The following is a 27,745-nucleotide window of genomic DNA, read 5'->3' on the forward strand; positions in this document are numbered from 1 at the left end:
AATAAAAGACTTTGTTTTTGCGATGAAGAAAATATGGAAGGAGGTGTAGTGAAATGTTCCAATGAAAAATGTCCTGTTGTACATTTTCATAGAAGATGTATAAAAGTTTTCAAAAAATTAAAGACTACTTGGTATTGCTTAATATGCAGACAAAATTTAAAAAACTCATCTAAACCATTACCTCAAGTAACAATTAATGAAAATTATGCCAGATTGTCTGAATATATCATAAATTATGGTATAAATAATGGAAAAAAAGCGTTAAGAAAGGGTTGTTTGAATAAACCACCTGAAGAAAGCCATAGTATAGACTCTTTTAGTGAGGATGAGGACATCGAGGAATATGAAGAAAGTCACAACAATGATGAAGAGAACACTAAAAACATAGAAGAAGAAGAAGAAGAGATAACACTGAAACATTTATATAATTTTATGAAGCAGCATATGGCAACAAAACAACAAATAGAAGATACAAATAAAAGAATTGATATACAAATCGAAGAGATAGATTCAATACATAGTCACATGGCAAGAATAAGTGATAGAGTTAATAAAGTAGAAGCATTTGATAGTAGGATAAGAAGAACTGAAGAAAGAATTGAAAAAATTGAAAATAATCCAATGTTAGAAAGAAAGATAGAAAACTTAGAAGGAGCTGTTGCAAATATTGAAAACAAATTTATCAATAGGAATGAGGAATATATATTAAATCAAAAAACACCATTTACTATACAAGAACAATGTCAAAACTCAAAATGGGAAAATGAGTGTATATTTAGAAATAGTAAAATATATGAACCATTAGATTTTTTAGAAAACTTGAAAATTATATTCGAAAGGAAACCAAAAGACCTCAGGTTTAACGTTTTTGTTAAAAAGTATTTATCTGCAGAAAGTTTAAGTTGGTGGAATATAAATGAAAATGAACAAAATGAAGATACAGACTTGGATCAATGGAAATTATTTGCGGAGAAGTTTAAAATTAAATTCTGGAATAAAGAATATACTCAAATAGTAAATAGAGAGTTAACAAGTGGAAGTTATCGTTATCATTATGAAAAAGAACACCCCAACACAATATTTTAGTAACTTGAAGTAGTTCGTAAAATTTTAGAAGATGTCCAACACCACTATCAGATGAAGATATTTGTACATTTTTAGCAAAACATTTCGGAAGTAAAGTTGAAGATGCGTGGATAGCGCATCCAAACCAGACTGTGGAAGGGTTATATACTTTAGTAAATAGATTTGGAAAATTTATAATATGTGGGAAATATGATTTATTACAACAGTAAATTTACAGTATAACAAATAATAATTTAAACTGATTAACTATAAACAATGAACAACGAACAAAATGAACAATTTATGAAAATGATAACTGATCACTGATCACTGGACACTGATGATTGATGATTGATAACTAGGAGCAACGGTCCCACTTCTTATATAGGCGGTAGAATGTTCCAGAACAATCGACCGCCGAAGAATCTTCTAGAGGCGGCGGCGGTCGAACGTTCTAGAACATTCGGCCGCCACAAATACTAGAAAGTCTTAATGTTAACAAAAAGAAACCGAGCGAGACTTATGTAAAAAACAATTGGAGTAGTAATTATCAAAATCGAAATTTCAAAAGTGCAAGGAATATTGATTACCAAAATCAAAACAATAGATATACAAGATATAATAATTATCAAAATCAAAATAAATGGAGTAATTACCAGCAGAGTAATAAACAAAATAATGGATGGAATAATAATCAGCAAAATCAAATAGGAAAGGACGGTAATAGCCAAAATCAAAAATGGAAAAAGTGGAAAACACCATACAATGATCAGAAAGTCGTCAATGCCGTATTAGAAGACATTACAGATACAAATAATTTAGATCCTGACGAAGGTCAAAATGAAAGTTTATAGCAATTAAAGAATTTACCTACAAATATTCCGTCAAATGATAGCTTAAATATACTAGAACCTGTAAATATTGTAAATAAGAAGTGTGTTGTAGAAACCAACAGCAACATCGAAGGTATAAATAATATTTTTGAAGAGGATGATATGAGTGATGAAAATGATAAAAACTTATCAAGAAAAATACAATGTCCAATAGTTAAAGGAATAATAGGAACTTGTGAAGTTGAGCTGTTAATTGACTCCGGATCAGAGGTTACAGAAATGGAAGAACAATTTTTTTGGAATAATCATAACAAGTTCGGACATGTAGAAATATTACCAACTACAAAGACAACTATAATTACCGCTACTGGAAAAAGATCCCCTATCTCAAATAAACAAGTATTTTTAACAGTATATGTCAATAATCAACCAGTAGAGATGGTATTGATTTTAGTTAAAGGACTAACATTCCAGATTATTGTTGGAGTAGATACACTAACAACTATTAATACTTGTATGGATTTTCAAAACAAAAACATAAAATACACAAATGCCAATAACGTTATACAAGAAGTGTCGTTCAATCAATGTTCAACCGGACGGAACGTTATTGCTACTAAAGAAATATTTGAAGACAATCCACAAATATCTATGCTGAAATTAACACAAAATATTAGAGAAATTATACCTGAGACCGTAGAGGGAACAACTGGTTTATCAGAAGAACAAAAACACGAGTTACAAACAATTTTACAAGACTACCATGAGTTGTTTAGTTCGGAACCAGGATTAGGTAAAGTAACACCGTATCAAATTCAAGTAACTGATAACACACCGTACAAGCTCAGACAATATTCTATCAAACCAACACTAATGCCAGTCGTCGAACAGGAAATTCAGCGTATGATACGAGGAGGAATAATAGAGCCCGCAAATAGTTCGTTTCTGAATCCAATGGTTGTAGTACAGAAGAAAGATGGATCAGTAAGAATATGTCTTGATGCACGAAAGATAAACTCAAGAACCATTCCAGAGTATGATGCACCGCCAAAAATAGAAGATATCTTATATGACAGTCAGGCTACCAGATGCATCTCAACTTTAGATTTAACAGCATCGTTTTGGCAAATTCCACTACATGAAAATAGTAGACAATACACAGCTTTTGCTTTCCAAAACATTGTATATCAATACAAAGTTGTACCATTTGGATTAAAAAATAGTTTAGCTGCATTAGTTAAACTACTACACCACATTTTGCCACAAAAACATAGAGAGAGGATACGCTTATATGTGGATGACATACTAATCAGATCTGGATCATATCAAGAGCATTTAACACAACTAAAATATGTATTCCAAACATTAAGAAAAAATGGGTTAACATTAAATTTAAAGAGATCAAAACTATTCAGAGAAGAAATACCATTTTTAGGTTATATATTAACTACAAGTGGGATAAAAAAGGACTCGGGAAAGACTGAAGCTATAAAAATGTTTCCTGTACCTAGAAATGTGAAAGACATGCGTTCATTTCTTGGTTTGACTAATTATTATTCTAGATTTGCTAGAGAATATAGTAATGAATGTAAACCACTGATTGAACTGACTAAGAAAGACAAAAAATGGATATGGAGCCCAAATGAACAGAAGGCGTTTGAACGCGTTAAAGAGTTACTACTACAAGAGATCGAACTTTGGCATCCTGACTATAGTACTAAATTCTACTTGCAAACAGATAGTTCAGACTATGCCACGGGAGCACACTTGTACCAAAAAGGGAATGATGGTAGTATACGTACAATAGCCTTCTCAAGTAAAAGCATGAAACCAAGTGAATTAAACTACACGACTACAGAAAAAGAATTACTCGCAGTAATACATGCAATTAGAAGATTTTATGAGATGATTGCAGGTTATCAAATAATTTTGATTACGGACCATAAAGCATTATTGTTTCTTAATTCATGTAAGAATCCTACACAACGAATTGCACGTTGGTTACTTTATTTACAACCATTAAATATCGAAATAGAATACATTCCAGGACCAGAAAATGTTATTCCAGATACATTAAGTCGCAATCCACCTGATAGAGACGAAGCAGAAAATTTCGAAAAAGCGTTTAAAATAAGTTTAATAAAGTTACCTCATGATACCATAGATTTGTTAAAAAATCTACACAAAATCCAACAAGAAGACGTCCAAATTAAAAAATATACAAACAACATTGAAGAACATCAAAATTATAAACTAGTAAATAAGATAATGTACAAACTAGTAGGAAAACGCTGGTTAGCTGTAATACCAAATCACAAAATCGAACAATTAATTAAATCAATTCACATAACCTATAATCATATTGGATCAAATAAGTGTTTTAGACTTATAAGTGAATCGTTTACAGGTGAAAAATTAAGAAAAAAAATTAAAAGAATGACTAAAATTTGTGATGTATGTCAGAAAAATAAACCTTCACCTACATCTAAGGCATTAACACAGTTTATAGATGTGGATAGGAAATTAAAACTACTGTCAATAGATTATATTGGACCTTTTCCCACAGGCAGTCGAGGATTGAAGTATATTTTAGTATGTATTGACAATTTTTCCAAATACGTTAAATTATACCCAACACAAAGCCCTAGTACTAGACAAGCAATTAAAGCAATAGAAAAGTATGTTAGCGAAGTAGGAAAACCAGAGAGTCTGTTAACAGATAATGGAACAGCTTTTACAGCTAAAAGATGGAAAGAATTTATGGAAGACAAAAACATAAATCATATACTTACATCAATAAGACACCCACAAGGAAATTTATCCGAAAGAACAAATAGAGACGTGACTATATATTTAAGAATTTTAGTAGGCGAAAAACATAATGGATGGGTAAAAAATATTAGTGTCATTGAAAAAATTCTAAATGAAACTTATCATAGTACATTAGAGATGACACCGTATGAAGTACAATTTAATAAATTACCAGAAAGATTGTGGAACCAATGGCTAGACCAGTGTGTAAATACGATCGAAAGTATATCAGAAGAGCAATTGAGAAAACTGTTGAATGAACGCTTAAAGGAAAAAGGAATGCAGAGAGCAGAAAAAGCTAACAAAGGTAAGACACAACTAAAAGAGTTTAAGGTAGGTGATAGAGTATTAATAAAATCATTGAATCTTAGTTGTAAAAACAAAAATAGAGCTGCAAAATTAATGCCTATTTTTGAAGGCCCATTTACAATAACGAAAAAAGTACAAAAATTCACATACATAGTGAGTAGTGAAAATAAAGGTAAAAGTATTGTTAGGGGTATGTTTCATGTTTCACACCTAAAACAATATTACACAGAAAATAATTACTAAGAAAAACACGTCAAAACCTTATGTTCNTAATCCAGAGAAAGGGCTTCAATGGTGGACATTAACTACTTAAAAAGTTAAAGTTAAGTTAAAGTGTTATTTTCTTGTAATGGTACAGTTTAGATGAAATATTGTAAATGTACTATTATTGTATTATTACTCGTATTATTGTATAATATGCGGCAACGTCGTGTGGGACTTTTACATTCACATTATGTGGTGGCGGCGCTGGAAAAATGTTGTCATACCTAACAAAGTGATAAGAAGATAAAATAGTTGGTTGGTTATGATATCTATGTATTAAATAAAATGAACACTTTTGTTTTTCGTTTTCTCTCTAAAATAAAAAACTAACAAGTAACAATAAGATTTTTTATGATGAATTAAAATGGAAATATCAACAAACTATGTTTGAGAGAACAGCGAATAAATACACACGAATATCAACTATATTTGAACTCCTACATCAATGAACACTGCATCACCAGTACAACTGAAATTAAGGTTAGAAACATAACTACGACTAATCGTACACATACTAAATAGTACATAGAAAGAAATATGTTTATTTTTGTATATATTGATATTTATATAAATTTTTAAATTGTTATTTAATACAGAAACGAATTGTAATCAAAAATTAATTTTTTAATTTGTAAAATAAATTAAATACCATTTCATTCTTTTACTTATCAACAAAACTGGTTAATTNAACTACTAAAAAAGTTAAAGTTAAGTTAAAGTGTTATTTTTTTGTACTTACCAACAAAACTAGTTAATATTTAAGTAAAATTAAAACTATATTAAATATATTATTAATTTAAAAACTGAAAAATATTAAACTCAAAAGCCACAAAAAATTACTGAAAAGTCGCGGATACGTTTTTCGGAAACAATGTTACCATTATCAAAGCTAAACACATATTCATAACATAGTAATATTGTTTCCTAAATATCCGCGACTTTCAGTAATATTTTTGTGGCTTTTGAGTTTCATATTTTTATTATTTTTTAGTTTTTATATTAATAATATTTTAAAATATTGTTTTACTTAATTAATAACACAATAGATCAATTTTTAATTATGTAGTTAATTTTTTTCTAATAAAATTTTTAACTTCTGTTATTTAATATTCTACTGAAAAAACTTAGCTCTTTTCAGTTGATTTGTTAAAGCAATAGTTAAGCTAAATTTAAAATTTCATAAAAAATGTATGTCTTTATACACTGCTTAGTAGTTTATGTAAAAAAAAAATCGAATTTTTCTCTATCTCAAATATTATATTTATATAACAATAAATATAATTTTCTGAATTTTTTCAAAAGTGTATGTGATTTTTAACTAATTTTTATTTCATAAATAGTTTTAAAGACAAAACAGTGCAACTAATACCGAAACGAATAAAAAAAATGTTTGATATTATTAATATTTTCTTCTATTCAGTTGAAAAACTATTCTAATATTTCCTTCGCATTATCGACCAATAAAAAATGATATTTGAGAAATTTTAGTTGAAAAATTAATAATAATTGAAATAAACATTTTCCAGACTTGTTAAGCTATAGAAGTATTTTAATTTATCTTTTAACTTAGCTAGTTAAATTTTTAATTTGGTAGCTTTTAATTGTAAGTTTATCGACATTGCACATACTTAACATAACTTAATTTTAGTTAATAATTCGAAATACTTGCCCATCCTTGAAAATAAGGGTACATTATAAAAGTTATAGTTTTGATAAAACGTATAGAGAGTGTTTAGAGACTTTAACATACAAAACTTAGTCTCAGATTTTATGTAACGAACTCATATTATTTAAAATTAAATCGTTTTCATAAATATTTATGTAGACTATACAATAAGTAGTGTGAAACGTGTACACAGTGCATTCAATAAACGGAAAATGTTATCAACAATGAATTAGTGCAAATATTATTATATGATATGATATTTTAAGGTAAGTACAAATTTAATTTATACTTTCAAATCATTAACAACCTCTAACGTAATAAATCATTAAAAACAACTAAAACAATGAATTATGTTCAACCTACGAGATCACCCTTACAAGATCATCCTACTGGTTTATTACAAAAATTTAATATAATATTTTTTAAAAAATTATTATTATTTCTAATATAGCAGCACACTTTAAGAGCTTTACTTTTGATATGTCTTAAAAATCGTGAGACTTCCAAAAAATTTTCAAAATTGAAAATAAAATAATGTTTTACATGAATTTCAAAATTCTTAGTACTTAGATTTTATATTAGCTTTTCATAAAATGCATACCAAAATTAAACTTCTGGATACTAGTACAATCTATTAAAATTTCAATACAATTAATGTTTTTAAAAAAATTGTAGCAGTCTTACAATGCAGAAATTCTTTTTTTAATTATCATTTATTATGGTAAAATAATTTATTTACGAACTTTTTATGGAAATATTTTCTAATATGTTATCCCAACATCATAAATGTATCCAAAATAATTTAACTGAACACTTACTTGTTTGTTCTTTTATTGTATCACAATTACAACTTTTTTCAAGATTATAACAATGTATAGGGCATAAGGTCTTTACTGGTTTTTACTGCAATAGCTAAAACAAATATAATGAATATAAATTATTTAAAATATTAATTATTATAAAAATTAGTAGAGAACTAGGAAATTTTTCTAATTAAAATTAAAATGTGGAAATATGATATTTTTTGTTATTTGTATATGAAACTTCTATATTAAATATTTTTTTTTATTATCAATTGAATTAGCTCAGATACTGAAAAATATAAGCCTTATAATTATTCAGAAACATAAGTTAGGAAGTCACCAGATCAGTCGATTTTCCCTTTAAAGGATTTGTACTCTTCAAATTTTTTTTATCACTCGTTAAATCAATTGAAAAATTGTATAATACATCCCAAGAATTTTTAGTGACTTATGTGCTAGATATTTTTTATTGCAAAATATTAAAACTAATTTTTTTTTTAAATCTCTTTGCTATAACTTAATATTTAATNCTTTAGTGAATTATGTGCTAGATATTTTTTATTGCAAAATATTAAAACTAATTTTTTTTTTTAATCTCATTGCTATAACTTAATATCTAAGTTAATGAAAAACTTTTAATAATTATAATTCTGTAAAAAGGTATATCCAAAAAATTGTAATCATCTCTGTTGTTATTTGGTATACACTGAATAAATATACAAGTATCATATGTTCTCTTCCTTAGGTTTTTATATAGTTAGTGGTGACATAAGTATCGCACTTTTTGTATAATAATTGTTATTTTAATACATGAAATTATATAATGTGTGTATTTTTTTATTTTAAATTCAATAGTTCTCAGAAATTTATCAAACGAAGTACAATTTTACACATCACATAATAATATCGCAGTATATTTTAATAAAATGAATTCAATAACTATTGTCATGATTTTTTTAGGTTATTGTTTTGCAGAAAATTCTTCTGAAACCAGTTCTTCCGAAAACGAAGTCAATGAGACTGATTATAAACAATTTTCAGTAATTATTATTTTATAAAAAAAGTTATATTATGTATAATATAACTATATTATACATATAATTTTTACAACATTATACATTATAATTTTTTACTTAAAACTGTCATAAGTTTTTTAAAAATAACCAAAGCAATATAATTTTTTTTTTTTTATAGATGCATGATGTCTTTACTTATCATTAAATATATTTTTTATAAATCTGACTCTTTACCTGGCCATAGGGAGAGATTTAAAATGACAACTTTCACAAAAAAAAAACTTTTTAAACTTAACTTTTAAAAGTGTTCCGGAAAGTCTGACACTTTTATATATATCTTAAATTAAAGCTGATGTAATAAACTATATCATGTAAAAAAAATTTTGGACTGTATTTTATCTCACGGTGAAAATAGTTACTAAATGCAATTTTTGTGTGAAGATACTCGATTTTATATTTTACATTTTTAACTTAATAATTCTATAACTTATTGAAAAGTGTATGGATTATAGCCCTTTTTCATTCGACATACTTTTTTTTAAAAATAACACCATTTACTTTTTTATATTTATACATTATAAATATACAGATATATTTATAAATCATAAAACTTGTAATCAAGATATAAATAAGGAAATAGGAGATCATGTAACTTTTGGAATAATCCATCAATTTCTTAAAATTGAACACTATCTATAGATTTGCATAGAAGTGTTTTTTATGATAGTGATTTTAATCATAGTGAGATATCATTTTCCTTGACCCAACCATGTCACGTCATCACTGTGCCACGAGCATCCTGTACTGGTTTTTTTTAATAAATGTATGAACCATAGCAAACATTTTTGGAAAAATACCTTAGACATATATTTTTTTGATATACTCTTTTTTGAAAATTTAACCGGTGCCCTTTTATGAAAGAAGATTTCAAAATAGCAATATTTGAATATAAAATGATTTTTTGGACTTGATTTTTAATTATAATTAGAAAATTTTGCGACCTTCAATTTTTATAATTAATAAAATTATAAGAAATTCATTTTATTTATATATATTTTTTTTCAGTATATAACTTCCAAAGAAGCACGAGAGTGTCAAGAAATAATGAATAATATTAAATATACCACCAGTAAAGAAAATTTCATAACACTGTTACAATCACATTCATCAATTAATAATAAATTAAAAAGAAAGGTTATAAATAAAATTAATCAGGAGCAAAGTAAATATAATACGTTTTATGACAATAATCACAGTAAATTACATTCATCACTAAATTTAAGAAGTATTTTTTTAAAACTAGACTTTTTAATGAAGAATTATAATCTATACAGAGAGATTGATTTTGGATAAGACACTCATTTTCTCAGAAACTATTTTAAAATTGTGTAAATAGAAAATTACTTGTTTCAAAAACTTCTCAATAATAAAAAAAATTACTAACAATATTGTCTTTTTTCAACGGTCCTATTGAACGGTCAATTCATTACTACATTTTAATGCTATAACCACCCGCGCAACACATTCGGTCTATTTATTAAAATGGTGGACTCTCAGAACACTTAAACAAGGCTATGTGAAAAAAAAACTTTAAAATAAAAAACATCTCAGTTGTTTGTTGAATAGATTAAGACCCTGTGGTTATAAATTTCCTATAGTCCTAAAATGTCTAACAGTCATCCTACATGTTTAAAAGACTTTTTCTGTATTACAATAAATTTAATGTATAACTTTTAGTGATCGTTGCACATACAGAATAAAGCTAAATGTAACAGCATGAAAACTTTTCAAATACTTTTTTTACTTAGTACATTGTAATAATAGAATCTGCTAAAAGATTAGGATATTCTTAATATTTATATATTGATCTAAAATGGTTGAATACTTATTTGTTTTATTTAAAATTAAAATTTTCTTGAAAATATCAATTGAAAACTAAAAATATTTAACTCAAAAGCTACAAAAATTACTAAAAAAATTGTGGTTACGTATTTCGAGAATAATTTTAGCATTATCAACGCTAATCACATACTTCAATATTTTTAATTTTGTTTTTTTTGGGGTATAAATTTAGCGTTTATAATGGTAACCCCTGTTGGTCGGGGGTAGAATACGCCATTGGTTGTTCCTGCCTGTCGTAAAAAGCGACTAAAAGGGACTTGTAGGGGGCAGCAGCCTCTACAATACTTGGTGTAGGTGCAGGTAACCATAGAGTTATGGTAGAAATAGCTACAACCCGGATAAAATCGGCAGATATGGGAACCATATAACTGGCGATTTCACTGCGATGAGGAAGGCAACGGGATACCATCTCATTATTTTCCCTAGTTAAATAACAGTTTATAACATCGATTAAACAATGGACTTAAGCAGAATAAAGAATATTTCCGGAGGTAAAATAGTTCCCCAATCGGATCTCCGGGTGGGAATTACTCTGCACGAGGTACAAGTGGTGAATCGCTGTAGGAAGAAGAAAAATTGGATGATAGGGACGTGGAACATAAGAACTATGCGCCAAATAGACAAGTTAGAAAGTATTATAATTGAAATGAAAAGAATGAAATTAGAAATACTAGGTTTATGTGAAACAAGATGGCTAAACAGCGGAGACTTCTGAACAGCAAACTATACAATAATTGATTCCCAAGGAAAAAACGGACAATTTGGAATTGGCGTAGTGTTTTATTAAACCTGGGGAATAAAGGTTACAAATTATATTATATACAGCGAAAGAATTATTATGATCCAACTGGAAGCAGAACCAAATGATTTATTTGTAATACAAGTATATATGCCTACGTCAAGAGACGATGGCGAAGAAATTGAAGAAGTATATGCTGGAATATAAGAACTACTAAAACTCACTAAAGGAAAAGATAACGTTAATATAATGGGAGACTGGAATGCTGTTGTAGGTGAAGAAAAAGACAGTAGAGAAGTGGGAAAATATGGTCTAGGTCAAAGAAACGCAAGAGGAGATCGATTAGTGGAATTTAGCAGAGAAAACAGTTTCGTGATAACGAATACACTATTCAAAGAGCACAATAGAAGAAGATACACATGGAAAATGCCCGGTGATACAGGAAGATATCAGATTGACCAAATACTATTAAAGAATCGGTTTAAAAATCAAGTCAAATCTTGTAAAACTTATTCTGGAGCGGACTGTGACAGTGACCATCAAATAGTGGATATGAAATGTTGTGTAAAACTAAAAAAAAATCGTTAAAGTTGAAAGAAAGCAAACAAACTATAATCTCAAAAAGTTGAAAAACGTGGAAATAGTTGAAGAACTACAGAAAAACATGGATAAAATATACAACAATAAATATGAACGAAAAGAACCAATAGACAAAACATAGGGGAACATAAAAAGCATTATAATAAACGCCTCAAGAACCACACTAAGTGTGAAAAGAAAATTACCTAATCAGAAATTAATCACCCCAAGTATATTAGACCTAATTGAGAAAAGACGAAAATACAAACACCGGACTGACATGGAAGGACAACTAAAATATCGAAACATAAGAAACCGTATAAACGGAGAATCAAAAAAAGCAAAAGAAGAATGGCTAGAGCAACAATGTGCTGAAATAAAACATCTTTTTAAAACAAATAGGCTAGATCAAGCCTATGGAACCATTAAAAGTTTCCTCAAAACAAATAAACTTTGCAACAATAATACTAAAAACAAGAATGGTAAATTACTCTTGGCACAAAAGAGGTGATAAACCGATGGAGAGAGTACTTTGAAGAACTATATCAAGGGGAGTAGTTAGAAGATATCAATGAAGAAACTGATGAGTGCTCTTATGGTGCACCGTTACTAAGAAGTGAATTTAATGCCAGTCTTAGAGATCTGAAATATAAAAAAGCCCCAGGTATATATAAAATCCCTGGAGAACTACAACAAAACGCAATTGAAAGCATAATAGACGCGATGTACTATATTATGAAAGATATATACAAAACAGAAGTAATACCGAAGGACTTTTGCAACAGCAGAATTGTAACATTACCAAAAAAGAATAAAGCTGACTCTTGCGCAGATTTTAGAACTATAAGCTTACTCCTCCACGCCTCAAAGATACTNTTAGGTTGGAGGTTCATATATACAGTGTGGCCCACATAAAATTATATATTGAAGGATATTTAATAAAGCCAACCAATATCTCGGAAATTATCAGTATGAATTCAAAAAATAAAAAGGAACTAGAGAGGATTTTAATAGAAAAACAAATATCTCGAAATAAAATCACATGCTTATCATTTAAAAATATCGAAAAAGCTTTCGACAACATAGATTGGCAAATTATATTCTCAATAATGAAAGAATTAAATTTAGATTTTAAAGACAGGATAATTATTTATAACATCTACAAAAATCAAAGTACAGAAATTACAATAAATAATGAGTCAGCTAGTGCGAAAATATGTAGAGGTGTAAGACAAGGGTGTCCACTTTCACCATTATTATTCAACTACTACATAGAAAAAAGCATAACCGAAGTTAAAGATAAACTTAACAGGCTTGGCATTAGAATCAAAGTGGGTGATATATTAATTCCAACGATCCAATTTGCAGACGACATCGTAATATTAAAAGAAACAGAGCACGACCTTCAGAGAGCCCTGACAGAAATGCAAGTAATTATAAATAAGTATCAAATTCGTATAAATTCAGGTAAAACAAAAATTTTAGTTTGTGCTCGTTAACCCACAAATAACGCAAATATTTATTTAGAAAACAAACTTATTTCCCAAGTTACTAGTTTTAAATACTTGAGAAGTTTAATAACATCAGACTGAAGAAGTACGGAGGAAATTAAACAAAAAATAGGGCAAGCAAAGACAGCCTTTATCAAGAAAAAGAAAATTTTGGTTTCGGGAAAAATTAGCAGAGCAATAAAAAAGACCTTTTTAAAAACGTTTGTATGGAGTGTTGCTTTATACGGCTGCAAGACATGGGTTATTAATGAAAAGGAAAAAGATCCCTTGAAGCATTCGAAATGTGGTGTTGGAGACGAATAGAAAAAATAAACTGGACAGAAAGAGTAACAAATGAAGATGTACTCTGACCCAAATTGGAGATACAATATCCATAATTAAAGCTATAAAGCGACGACATGATGGGACACCGTTTTACGCCATGACGAAGAATTGCATCAACTATAATAGAAGTTGCAATTACTTGAAATAAACCACCAAGAAGACCAAGGAACTCATACATATCTGAACTGAAAAATAAATTTATACTTACGCCGGATTAAAAAGACTTGCTGAAGATCGTGATAAATGGAGAACGAGGTTAAAAACGTTGTAAACCAATCTAATATAGGTTGAAAAAAAAATGGTAACAATGTCCCTGAAATACGTAACCACAATGTTTTAGTATTTTTGTTGTTTTTGATTTAAAAGTTTTTTATTTTTTAAAGTATTTAAAATATGATTTCAATAATACTTGGCAAAGTTTTTTTGTGCCTTTCTATAGAATTTAAATTATTGCTATTATATAAAATATAAAATAATAATTTATTAGTTTAATAAAATTGATTTTTAGATTGTATGAAATTTGGAACTAAACAAATGTTTGAATTTTTAAATCTTCATAAAGAACCTTCTTGTTTAGAAAAATATTTTCCGTGCATAAATTAAAAAAGAAAAATGGATTAAAAATATTGTTATGACAACATGTAACTCAAAGACAACAACATGGATTATTATAAAACAAATTTTTATTTTTAAATAAACAAATTTACTATTATTATCTTTAGTCATTTTTTTATTGGACACGCGTTATTAAGGTATTGTATTTGGCAATTACTTTCTGTCATTACACGCTTATTAGACGATTTCATTATTTTGGTGTCTACCAGCTTGCTATGATTATTGTTTTCCATACTGGTATGCCTTATTTTGCCGTTGAGCAGACTAGGATTAGTTTTATATACATAACGCTATGGTGTTTACGTATGTTATAGTCCTAGCTATAGGTGTATTCACAATTATACTTCATAATAACTTACTTATTATTACTTATTAAAACAACAAGTAGGAAGAAGAAAATTCAATGATCGTTAAAAACTATCTTTAAATGCTGTATTAATAGTGAAAACTACTTTAACTAACATAATATTAAAAACAATGAACAAGCACAATACAAAATCATATCTTACTAAAAATTACGGGCGTGGACTTACAAAAATAAACTGGATCAAAATCTTACAGATTTCAACGATATTTTTAGGGCACCTTAGGAATTTATTCTTACTATTAATATATTAAAAATCATAATTAATAATAATTTGAAAACAATTAATTTTAAAAATTATATAATATATAATTAAAAGAATTACTAATCTAGGTATAATTAAGGAAATAAAAGTTGATGTTGCTTTTGTAATTATCTATAAATTTTTTTAGAATTAAACACTTTAATTTAAAATCTACAGATTTGCATCAAAGCGTTTCTTATAATAGTGATTTTAATCACTGTCAGATTAAATCTACACTGGACCCAACTATGCAACGTCTCCACTATGCCTCGACCCCACTGTTCTGGGGTTTTTTTTTTTTATTATCAATTGAATTAGCTCCGATACTGAAAAATATAAGCCTAATAATTATTCAGGAACATAAGTTAGGAGGTTACCAGTCAGTCAATTTCCCCTTTGAAATATTTATACACTTCAAATTTTTTTAATTACTTGGTAGATCAATAGAGAAATTCTATAATACATCCCAAGATTCTTGTTATTTAGTACCAACTGTTCAAATATACACGTATCATATTTTTTATCTTATTCTTATAGTTTAGTTAATGGTGACGTAAGTATCACACTTGGTGTATATACTTATTATTTTAAACTTATAATTATATTATGTGTTTATTTTCTTACTTTAAAGTCAATCGCTCTCAGACATTTACTAAAAGAAGTACATTTAATACAATTCAAATTAGTAATATTTTAGTATATTTTATTAAAATGAATTCATTAATCGTTGTAATAATTCTTTTTGGTCATTACTATTCTTCTGAATCCACGCCACGCGTAAGCGAAGTCCAAACATTAAAATATTCACAGTTTAAGGTAATTATTATTTTCTAAAAAAATTATACGATGTATAATTTAAGGCGAAAGAATAATTTTTTAGAAAAATATTTGGTATACTTACAATATATAAGTACATAAAATTTGTCTAATATAATTTAATAATAATTTTTTTTACACATTAGCCTCTANTATAGCTAGGACTATAACATACGTAAACACCATAGCGTTATGTATATAAAACTAATCCTAGTCTGCTCAACGGCAAAATAAGGCATACCAGTATGGAAAACAATAATCATAGCAAGCTGGTAGACACCAAAATAATGAAATCGTCTAATAAGCGTGTAATGACAGAAAGTAATTGCCAAATACAATACCTTAATAACGCGTGTCCAATAAAAAAATGACTAAAGATAATAATAGTAAATTTGTTTATTTAAAAATAAAAATTTGTTTTATAATAATCCATGTTGTTGTCTTTGAGTTACATGTTGTCATAACAATATTTTTAATCCATTTTTCTTTTTTAATTTATGCACGGAAAATATTTTTCTAAACAAGAAGGTTCTTTATGAAGATTTAAAAATTCAAACATTTGTTTAGTTCCAAATTTCATACAATCTAAAAATCAATTTTATTAAACTAATAAATTATTATTTTATATTTTATATAATAGCAATAATTTAAATTCTATAGAAAGGCACAAAAAAACTTTGCCAAGTATTATTGAAATCATATTTTAAATACTTTAAAAAATAAAAAACTTTTAAATCAAAAACAACAAAAATACTAAAACATTGTGGTTACGTATTTCAGGGACATTGTTACCATTTTTTTTTCAACCTATATTAGATTGGTTTACAACGTTTTTAACCTCGTTCTCCATTTATCACGATCTTCAGCAAGTCTTTTTAATCCGGCGTAAGTATAAATTTATTTTTCAGTTCAGATATGTATGAGTTCCTTGGTCTTCTTGGTGGTTTATTTCAAGTAATTGCAACTTCTATTATAGTTGATGCAATTCTTCGTCATGGCGTAAAACGGTGTCCCATCATGTCGTCGCTTTATAGCTTTAATTATGGATATTGTATCTCCAATTTGGGTCAGAGTACATCTTCATTTGTTACTCTTTCTGTCCAGTTTATTTTTTCTATTCGTCTCCAACACCACATTTCGAATGCTTCAAGGGATCTTTTTCCTTTTCATTAATAACCCATGTCTTGCAGCCGTATAAAGCAACACTCCATACAAACGTTTTTAAAAAGGTCTTTTTTATTGCTCTGCTAATTTTTCCCGAAACCAAAATTTTCTTTTTCTTGATAAAGGCTGTCTTTGCTTGCCCTATTTTTTGTTTAATTTCCTCCGTACTTCTTCAGTCTGATGTTATTAAACTTCTCAAGTATTTAAAACTAGTAACTTGGGAAATAAGTTTGTTTTCTAAATAAATATTTGCGTTATTTGTGGGTTAACGAGCACAAACTAAAATTTTTGTTTTACCTGAATTTATACGAATTTGATACTTATTTATAATTACTTGCATTTCTGTCAGGGCTCTCTGAAGGTCGTGCTCTGTTTCTTTTAATATTACGATGTCGTCTGCAAATTGGATCGTTGGAATTAATATATCACCCACTTTGATTCTAATGCCAAGCCTGTTAAGTTTATCTTTAACTTCGGTTATGCTTTTTTCTATGTAGTAGTTGAATAATAATGGTGAAAGTGGACACCCTTGTCTTACACCTCTACATATTTTCGCACTAGCTGACTCATTATTTATTGTAATTTCTGTACTTTGATTTTTGTAGATGTTATAAATAATTATCCTGTCTTTAAAATCTAAATTTAATTCTTTCATTATTGAGAATATAATTTGCCAATCTATGTTGTCGAAAGCTTTTTCGATATTTTTAAATGATAAGCATGTGATTTTATTTCGAGATATTTGTTTTTCTATTAAAATCCTCTCTAGTTCCTTTTTATTTTTTGAATTCATACTGATAATTTCCGAGATATTGGTTGGCTTTATTAAATATCCTTCAATATATAATTTTATGTGGGCCACACTGTATATATGAACCTCCAACCTAATTACTGAAATGACACATATCAAAGATATAACTCTTTTATGAAAAAAGATTAAAAATAGCAACATTTGCATTTAAAGTGATTTCTTGACTAGATTTTTAATTATGTTTCAAAAATTTTGTAACCTTAAATCTTTTAGTAAAATAAAGTTCTTATTGTACTATTATACAATAATATTTAAATGAATTTTTTTTTATACATTTTTTTTTTTTAGTATATATCTAACAACGAAGCCGACGAATGCAAAACAATAATGGCAAATGTTGGCACTATCATCACAGATAAAAATGAATTTATAAAGCTGTTTAATTCACATTCATCGGTTAATAATAATGCAAAACCAAAAGTTTTGGATAAAATTAGAAATTATCCAAGTAAATATATCAAGTTTTATGTCTGTAATCACAGTAAATTACATTTCTTATTAAAACTCATTATTATAACTTGTACTTATTTCAAAACTAGAGTTTTATGAAGTATTTTTAACTATACAGAGTGATTGATATTGGTTGAGACACTCTTTTACCAAAAACTATTGAACATTTTTCATTTTAGTAACGAATTATTTGGTCAAAAAAACTACTCAATAGTATATGGATAAATATTTTTTTATAATTTTTCTTTTAGAAACATTACGAAATATATTGTTCTTTTTTATCAGTCCTATTGACCGTTCATCCGTTACTGCATTTTATCATTTATATTTGATCATCCTACACGTTTAAAAGACTTTTTCTGTATTACAATAAATTTAATGTATAATTTTTGGTGATCGTTGCACATACAGAATAAAGCTAAATGTAACAGCATGAAAAATTTTTAAATTTTTTTTTTACTTAGTACATGCACCTTGTTGTAATGATACAATCTACTAAAAGATTAGGATAATCTTAATACTTATATATATATATATATTGATCTAAAATGGTTGTATACTTATACCAATATTTATTTATTTTACCATTATCAACGCTAAGCACATACTTTTTTTTTGGGATATAAGTTTAACGTTTATATCGGTAACACTGTCCCTGAAATGCGTAATCGCGATTTTTTAGTCATTTTTGTGGATTTTGATTTAAAAGTTTTAAATTTTTTTTAATTTTAAAATTAATATTTTTAATATTTTATAATATATATTTTAATTTTGAATTATATTAGCACAGATTTATTGAGCCCTTCTATTAAATTTAAATTAATACCATTACATAAAATATTAATTTAATAGATTTGATTTTTAGATGGCATGGAATTTTATCCTACACAAATGTTCGAATGTTTAAATCTACAAAAGGAACCTTCTTGTTTAGAAAAGTGTTTTCCGTGTTTAATTTCAAAACAAAATATAAATTAAATAATATTTTTATGACAGCATGTAACTCAAAGACAACAACATGGATTATTATAGATCAGAAATAATGTTTATTTGTTATGATTATATTAAAAGATTAAACATTACATAACTGAACTAAATATGAAATATTGTAATAATAAAAAATGTGAATTTAAGTTTTGTATAAAACAAATTTTTATTTTTAAATAAACAAATTTACTATTATTATCTTTAGTCATTTTTTATAATATTGATACAATTATANTAAACAAATTTACTATTATTATCTTTAGTCATTTTTTATAATATTGATACAATTATGATAAAATAAACAGATAAAATTAGTGTTTGGTTTCAATACGACCGTGTCTTGCGATACTGTGCGTTTTATTTATTTTTAAATGGGTTTTAACGACGGCACGACGACATTACCGATATCGTACATTACTATACTATATCGACTACTACACAATGCCACAATGCGCATCGCGCACACGAAGTCGTCTTACGACGTATAGGTCTATAGAAAACTTATACGTTCGCAATGCGATCATACCGTTGCCAGTCTTTTTTCTAATATATAATAAAAATACATTACGATTTGTTAAAAATTAAAATATGTGCTTAAACTTTTAAGTTAAAAAACGTTTTTAATTTGATAACTTTCAATTTTTATTTATATAAATTTATGGCTTCAATATTTTATTATTAGAATTTACCTAGTTTCCTACAGGTGAAAAAAATCTACTACCCAATTTTGAATCTTCAACTACCCAAATTATGTTTTCAACGACCAATTCAGGTTCTACTACCCGTTAAAATAAGCCCTGAAAATTAGTGTAGAGCTATGAAATTTTTCTAAATAAAATTAAAATGTGGAAATATGATATTTTTTATTTGTATATGAAACTGAAACTCCTATATTAAATAATTTTTTTTTATAATCAATTAAACTAGCTCAGATACTGAAAAATATAAGTCTTATAATTATTCAGAAACATAAGTTAAGAGGTCCTAACTAGTCAGTCAATTTCCCCTTTGTAATATTTGTACACTCCAAATTTTTTTTATTACTCGGTAGATCAATTGAAAAATTCTATAATACATTCCAAGATTCTTGTTATTTAGTACCAACTGTTCAATGAAACTCGTAATGCTTTTTTATTTTTATATTTTTTATCTTATTCTTATATTTTTGTCGTAATATAATCGTCATGATTATTTATACGAGACAACACTAAAATACCCTGTTCATGTACTCAATAATGCTATCTTTTCAGTATTTATTAGTATATTCCTTTTTAATTTCAAATAGTCACCACTTCTATCCATAGAAATGGTACATTTTAACTTGTTTCATTATACATTATATTTTTACAAGGACATCCTTTTCGAACAAAAACTTAGATAAACATTCAAGAGAAATAGTCAAAAAACTCACACTGTTTAACTACATTGTAGTGCATGCGGTTCGGTCATAAATCAATTAATAATTACTTTTAAAAATCCTTCCTCACCAAAAGAAAATCTATATATTATTTTTGTCATCTTTGTTATTCTACTATTAATAGTTAAATGCATTGTATCAATTTTCGTCTTGCTTGTAAAAAAACATGTTAATGTTATATATGCAAATGTCAAAATAATTTATGTTCTATTCATCTGTATTGATCTCTGTGTTTCATGCTTATTTATCAATAAACAATTATACTAAAAATTCGACAGTGACGATTTTTGGGGGCAAAAAAATATTATAAAAAGCCAGAGCAAACCCTTGATCCTGGCTGTTCATTTCGTGCTCTGTATTGGGCTGTTCATTTCATACTCCGTATTGGGCTGCTCTATTCGTGGTCCGTATCGCGCTGTTTTTATCGTGCTCCGCGTTAAGTCATACAAACGTCGTAATCGTTATTGTCGAAATTTTATGTGTTAATTTGTGAACTAAAAATCTGAACTTGTGTATTTATTTATCATTTTCACCGATATCATCACTAAGGATAATTGTAAAAACCAGAGACCCGGGAACCAGGTAAGTTTATTTTTACATTGTTATTTTATGACCCTCGAATTACACCCAGAATCAAAAGTAACTCTCCCTTACACATTTTTTACACTAACAATAATAATCATTCTAACCCTTTTTTCCTCTATATATTATTTTTATTTTATTTTTTATTATATTTTTGAGTTATGACATTTTAGTTATTGGTGACGTAAGTATCACACTTGATATATATACTCATTATTTTAAACTTATAATTATATTACGTGTTTATTTTCTTACTTTAAAGTCAATCGCTCTCAGACATTTACCAAAAGAAGTACATTTAATACAATTCAAATAAGTAATAAATTAATATATTTTGATAAAATGAATTCATTAATCGTTTTAATAATTCTTTTTGGTCATTACCATTCTTCTAAATCCTCGTCAAGAATAAGCGAAGACGATCAACAGTATCGGGTAATTATTATTTTCTACAAAAATTATACGATTTAAGGCGAAAGAATAATTTTTTAGAAAAATGTTTGGTATACTTACAATATATAAGTACATAAAATTTGTCTAATATAATTTAATAATAATTTTTTTTACACATTAGCCTCTAATAGAATGTAAAAAAAAACCTGAAAAGTAGATTAATAAAATAGACAAATTTTAAAAAGTTTTCACTTAGAAATTTGAATTTATATAACTTTTTGATCAATGTATGAACCTTAACAATATTTGTAAAAATACCTTAGACGTATATTTTTTTGTATACTCTTTTTTGAAAATGCAGCCGTTGCCATTTTGTAGTGACTCAAAAAGACCACCACTTGTAATAACTTTAAAATATAGAATAATATAAATTAAATATGACCCTTCCAAAACCCTTTACTTTTTATTAATTAAATTTGTTTTTATTTTATATTAATAGAAAATTTTCAATACAAAAATTATTTCGTTAAAGTATTTAAAGTTTAGTAATTTTTTATTAAAAAAAAAATTCAAATACTTTAATTTTGTGATTATTTTTTTATACTGGACTCTTAGTAAAATTTAACTAAGCCTGTTGTTGGGCGCCATTTGAAGTGACTCAAAAATAACTTTGTAGTAACTTAAAAGGAGAGAATTAATTAAATAAATATGACCGGGTGGGTTTTTTTTTTTAAGCTACTATTTTAGTGTATTAATAATAGTATTATTCGGNTTTATTGTATTAATAATAGTATTATTCGGGGTATGAGTACAAGGGTCTGTAAGAAAGTTAGAAGATGATAGAAAAATAAAGTGATCTTTATTCTGTTAATATGAGATTTATTGTGATTAATTTTCGGTTCATTAATATCAATAATTCCACCAGTTTTGACGGTCATCGATGATAGTTGGGATTGAGTCACCTCGTGTGTCCAACCAGAATGGTATGGTGGCTATACATAGAACCTCCAACCTAATTACTGAAATAGAAACATATCAAAGATATAAATCTGCCAAGTAACTCTGTACAAACATTATCGATTTATTAAATTTACTTGGTATATTTCTTATTATTGATGATCACTTGATTTTCCTGAATGCCTACTTAATCTATGTACTCATAAAGTTTAATTTTTATATATTTTATACCTTATATAAAATATACCTTATATATTTTTGGTGAAATTATTAGATTCCTACCTTGATATTTTCTTTGACACTTTTAATTAAATAGATATTGTATTCTTGTACAAATATAATTGTAGAGACGGTGGATCACTTCTGGCATATATTTCGTTATGAAGGTGTGGAATAATTGAGCGTAGTGAGGGCCTCTGTGAATATTTGACCGCATCTGAGCAAGTGAGAGCATTCTGACCACCATCAGAGTGACATCTGATTCAGAATGCTCATTATTTTTGGCTTTTTATATTTGATTTGATAGTTGGTTCAAAGGCAAGAAGTGATCAACAAAGCTACCATTATTTCTTTATTAATCGTAATTTATTACATGTTATTTATTACATTATCGTCATTAATGATGTACATTTTATAATATTCTACCATTTGTTCTATAAAATCTTACACGTTATTTTGATTATTTCTAGTTTCTTTTATTTTAATTAATTTATGCTTTTTTCTACGAAATTTCATTAGTATAATTAAACATTTAAATAGTACATATATACATATATCTTATTTTTATTGGTTTACATTTAATATTGTGTGATTCATTAATAATGATATACTAGGTATAACATGACACTTGTATTAAAAAAGATTTGAAAATATTAATTATGTTTCAAAAATTTTGTGACCTTAAATCTTTTAGTAAAATAAAGTTCTTATTGTACTATTAAACAATAATATTTAAATGAATTTTTTTTTATACATTTTTTTTCAGTATGTATCTACAACCGAAGCCGAAGAATGCACACGAATAATGGCAAGTATTGGCAATAGCACCACAGATAAAATTGCATTTATAAATCTGTTTAATTCACATCCATCGGTTAATAATAATGCAAAAAAAAAGGTTTTAAAAAAAATTAGAAAATATCCAAGTAAATATATCAAGTTTTATGTCTGTAATCACAGTAAATTACTTTTGTTATTATAACTCGTTATTATAACTTGTACTTATTTCAAAATTGGAGTTTCATGAAGTATTTGTAACTATATAGAGTGATTGATATTGGTTGAGACACTCTTTTACCAAAAACAATTGAACATTTTTCATTTTAGTTATTTTTTTATTTTTCTTTTAGAAAGATTACGAAAAATATTGTTCTTTTTCATCAGTCCTATTAACCGATCATCTGTTACTGCATTTTAATGTTATAACCACCCACGCAACACATTCGGTCTATTTATTAAAATGGTGGACTTTCGGAACATTTAAACAAGGCTATGTAAAAAAAAAGAGTTAAAATAAAAAACATCTCAGTTGTTTGTTGATTAGATTAAGACCCTGTGGTTATAAATTTCCTATAGTCCTAAAATGTCTAACAGTCATCCTACATGTTTAAAAGACTTTTTCTGTANATAGTACATAAAATAAGCTTTAATTTGATATATGTTTGAAGGACGCAGTATTTCCGGAACATTTTCAAAAATTAAGTTAAAAAAGTTAATTTTTGTAAAAAAAATGCTATTTTAAATCCCCCCTAATGAGCAGGTTAAGTGATAGATTTACAAAAGAAATGATATCAAATAAAAGGTAAATATCTAAGGTTTTAGTATAAAAAAAATTATGTTGATTTGTTGATTTTTGAAAAAGTTATGGAAGTTTTAAGAAAAATAAGTGAAAAAATTTCGAAAATTAGCGATTTTTAAATTTGTAATTTTTTTGGATATTTCCCCCATTTTCGGGGAACGAGGGAATTTTTTTCAATTTTTAAGGGTAATGTCTTCAACTAGATACGATTTGTGTTCTTTTGACGTATTTTTGAAAGAAATCGGTCAAGTGAGAGCTGAGAAAAAGTGGCAACAGACATAAAAAAAACACATCATAGTAAAATTAATACATTCTCCGCTTCGCATCGAAGCTAAAATGTAAATTTTAATTTCGTATAAAACAAATTTTTATTTTTAAATAAACAAATTTACTATTATTATCTTTAGTCATTTTTTTATTGGACACGCGTTATTAAGGTAATGTAGTTGACAATTACTTTTTGTCATTACACGCTTATTAGACGATTTCNTGTCATTACACACTTATTAGACGATTTCATTATTTTGGTGTCTACCAGCTTGCTATGATTATTGTTTTTCCGTATTGGTGTGTCTTATTTTGCCGTTGAGCAGACTAGGATCAGTGTTTATGTCCATAGCGTTATGGTGTTTACGTATGTCATAGTCCTAGCTATAGGTATATTCACAATTATACTTCATAATAACTTACTTATTATTATTCAAAACAACAAGCAGGCAAAAGAAAACTTAATAATCATTAAAAACTATCTTTAAATGCTTTGTTAATAGTGAAAACTACTTTAACTAACATAATATTAAAAACAATGAGCAAGCACAATAAAAAATCATATCTTACTAAAAATTATGCGCGTGGACTTACAAAAATAAGCTGGATCAAAATTTTACAGATTTCAACGATATTTTTAGGACACCTTAGGAATTTTTTTTTACTTTTCACATATTAAAAATCAAATTCAATAATAATTTGAAAACAATTAATTTTAAAAATTAATAATATATAATTAAAAGAATTACTAATCTGGGTATAATTAGGGAAATAGAAGTTGATGTTGCTTTTGTAATTATCTAACAATTTTTTTTAGAATTAAAGACTATCTACAGATTTGCATCGAAGCGTTTTTAGTTTTAGTTTTAGTTATTATTGAGGTGGACATAATGCCCATGCACTCAGACCTGTTGGTCCATTGTGCGCACCTCATACCGAATTGTCTTGATTCGGTTTACCCACCTAAGTGTTATCACCAAAGTGTTAATACATTACCAACCATAAAGTCACCTCTAGAGATGACCAAAGAGTCCTGTCTTTCTGGCGAAATTAAGTATCTCCCTGGGTTTTAGGTTTTTAATATCCTCTTTTTCAGGAAATGGTTTATTCAAGTAGTTTGATCTTAGTGTGGACAAGGCTTCACATTCGCACATGATGTGAAATGAGTCTTCCTCTTCTACTCCACATTTTCTGCACAATGGTGATTCCGATACCCCCATTGCGTTAAGATGCTTAAGCAGGTGACCATGTCCTGTCAGTAGACCAGTCAGGGTGCTTATTATTATTCAAAACAACAAGTAGGAAAAAGAAAACTTAATAATCATTAAAAACTATCTTTAAATGCTTTGTTAATAATGAAAACTACTTTAACTAACATAATATTAAAAACAATGAACAAGCACAATAAAAAATCATATCTTATTGATAAAATGGTGAAACCAGACATCAAAGTTTATAAAAAAATACGATTTTTGTAAAAAAATTCTTTTTTATATTTTTAACTTTATAATGCTATAACTTTTTGAAAGATGTATGGATCAATATAATTTTTTTTTATAGATGCATGATATCTTTACCTATCATTTGGTATATAGTTTTTTTATATCTGACCCTTTACCTGCCCACAGGGGGGGATTTAAAATGACCACTTTTTCACAAAAAATTTACTTTTTCAACTTAAATTTTGAAAGTGTTCCGGAAAGTCTGACACTTTTATATATATCTTAAATTAAAGCTAATGTAATATACTTTATTATGCAAAAAAAAAATTTCGGACTTTATTTTATCTTCATGGTGAAAACAGACATCAAAGTTTATAAAAAAAATACGATTTTTGTAAAAAAATTCATTTTTATATTTTTAACTTTATAATGCTATAACTTTTTGAAAGATGTATGGATCAATATAATTTTTTTTTTATAGATGCATGATGTCTTTACCTATCATTTGGTATATATTTTTTTTATATCTGACCCTTTACCTGCCCACAGGGAGGGATTTAAAATGACCACTTTTTCACAAAAAATTTACTTTTTCAACTTAAATTTTGAAAGTGTTCCGGAAAAACTGACACTTTTATATATATCTTAAATTAAAGCTAATGTAATTTACTTAATTATGCAAAAAAAAATTTCGGACTTTATTTTATCTTCACGGTGAAAATGGCTACCGAATGCTATTATTGTGTGAAAATTCTCGATTTTATTTTTTACATTTTTAACTTTATAATGCTATGACATATTGAAAAGTGTATGGATCAACATTATTTTTTTATGAGAAATAATATTTTTTAATAATCCCTTTTTCATTCGACATACTTTATCTTAATCAAGATATTAATAATGAACTAGCAGATCATGTAGCTTCTGGAATAGTCCACCAATTTTTTAAAATTAAACAGTATCTAAAGATTTGCAACGAAGCGTTTTTTTTTTATAGTGATTTTAATCACTGTCAGATATTATTATACTTGATTCAACTATACCACGTCAACACTGTGCCGCGACCCCCCTGTGCTGGGTTTTTTTTTTTTTATTAATTAAATTTGTTTTTGTTTTATATTAATACAAAATTTTCAATTCAAAAATTATTTCGTTAAGGTATTTAAAGTTTAGTAATTTCTAAAAAAAAAAAACATTCAAATACTTTAATTTTGTGAATATTTCTTTATAATAGACCCTTAGTAAAATTAACTAAGCCTGTTGTTTGGCGCTACTTGAAGTGAATCAAAAATAACTTTGTAATAACTTAAGAAGAAAGAATTAAATAAATAAATAAATATGAAGGGGTGGATGTTTTTTTGAGCTACTATTTTATTGTATTAATAATAGTATTATTCGGGGTATGAGTACAAGGGTCTGTAAGAAAGTTAGAAGATGATAGAAAAATAAAGTGATCTTTATTCTGTTAATATGAGATTTATTGTGATTAATTTTCGGTTCATTAATATCAATAATTCCACCAGTTTTGACGGTCATCGATGATAGTTGGGATTGAGTCACCTCGTGTGTCCAACCAGAATGGTATGGTGGCTATACATAGAACCTCCAACCTAATT

The 27,745-nt window shown here is 27.1% G+C and overlaps 2 protein-coding genes across 4 annotated transcripts in view; both read left to right on the forward strand.

Moving 5' to 3' along the window:
- LOC126907402 (Kv channel-interacting protein 2-like) overlaps positions 1-27,745 on the forward strand; it is a 383,598-nt gene that overhangs the window by 236,601 nt on the left and 119,252 nt on the right. The gene's annotated exons all lie outside the window — the stretch shown is intronic.
- Positions 8,549-19,468, forward strand: LOC126907409 (uncharacterized). 2 transcript variants are annotated; one of them, XM_050688678.1, is made up of 4 exons: positions 8,549-8,791; positions 9,833-9,989; positions 14,331-14,387; positions 19,209-19,468. In XM_050688678.1, exons 1-4 carry the CDS (start codon positions 8,678-8,680, stop codon positions 19,262-19,264), a joined length of 384 nt encoding a protein of 127 aa, XP_050544635.1. In that variant the 5' UTR covers positions 8,549-8,677; the 3' UTR covers positions 19,265-19,468. The 2 variants fall into 2 exon arrangements, with proteins under 2 accessions (XP_050544635.1, XP_050544634.1); XM_050688677.1 differs by lacking the exons at positions 8,549-8,791; positions 9,833-9,989; positions 14,331-14,387 and adding exons at positions 15,657-15,861; positions 18,125-18,284 and having other exon boundaries at positions 19,152-19,468.

The sequence above is a fragment of the Daktulosphaira vitifoliae genome, unplaced genomic scaffold (assembly GCF_025091365.1).
Source record: "Daktulosphaira vitifoliae isolate Bord-2020 unplaced genomic scaffold, ASM2509136v1 Scaffold_5, whole genome shotgun sequence".
In the NCBI taxonomy this organism is placed as follows: Eukaryota; Metazoa; Arthropoda; class Insecta; order Hemiptera; family Phylloxeridae; genus Daktulosphaira; species Daktulosphaira vitifoliae.

What these genes read in the sequence shown, in the direction of transcription:
- LOC126907409 (XM_050688678.1), top strand. Translation starts at nt 8,678, where the DNA reads ATGAATTCAATAACTATTGTCATGATTTTTTTAGGTTATTGTTTTGCA. An exon ending in CTGATTATAAACAATTTTCA is followed by an intron (nt 8,792 to 9,832) that starts GTAATTATTATT and finishes ATTTTTTTTCAG; the next exon opens with TATATAACTTCCAAAGAAGC. An exon ending in TAAAATTAATCAGGAGCAAA is followed by an intron (nt 9,990 to 14,330) that starts GTAAATATAATA and finishes ATTGATTTTTAG; the next exon opens with ATTGTATGAAATTTGGAACT.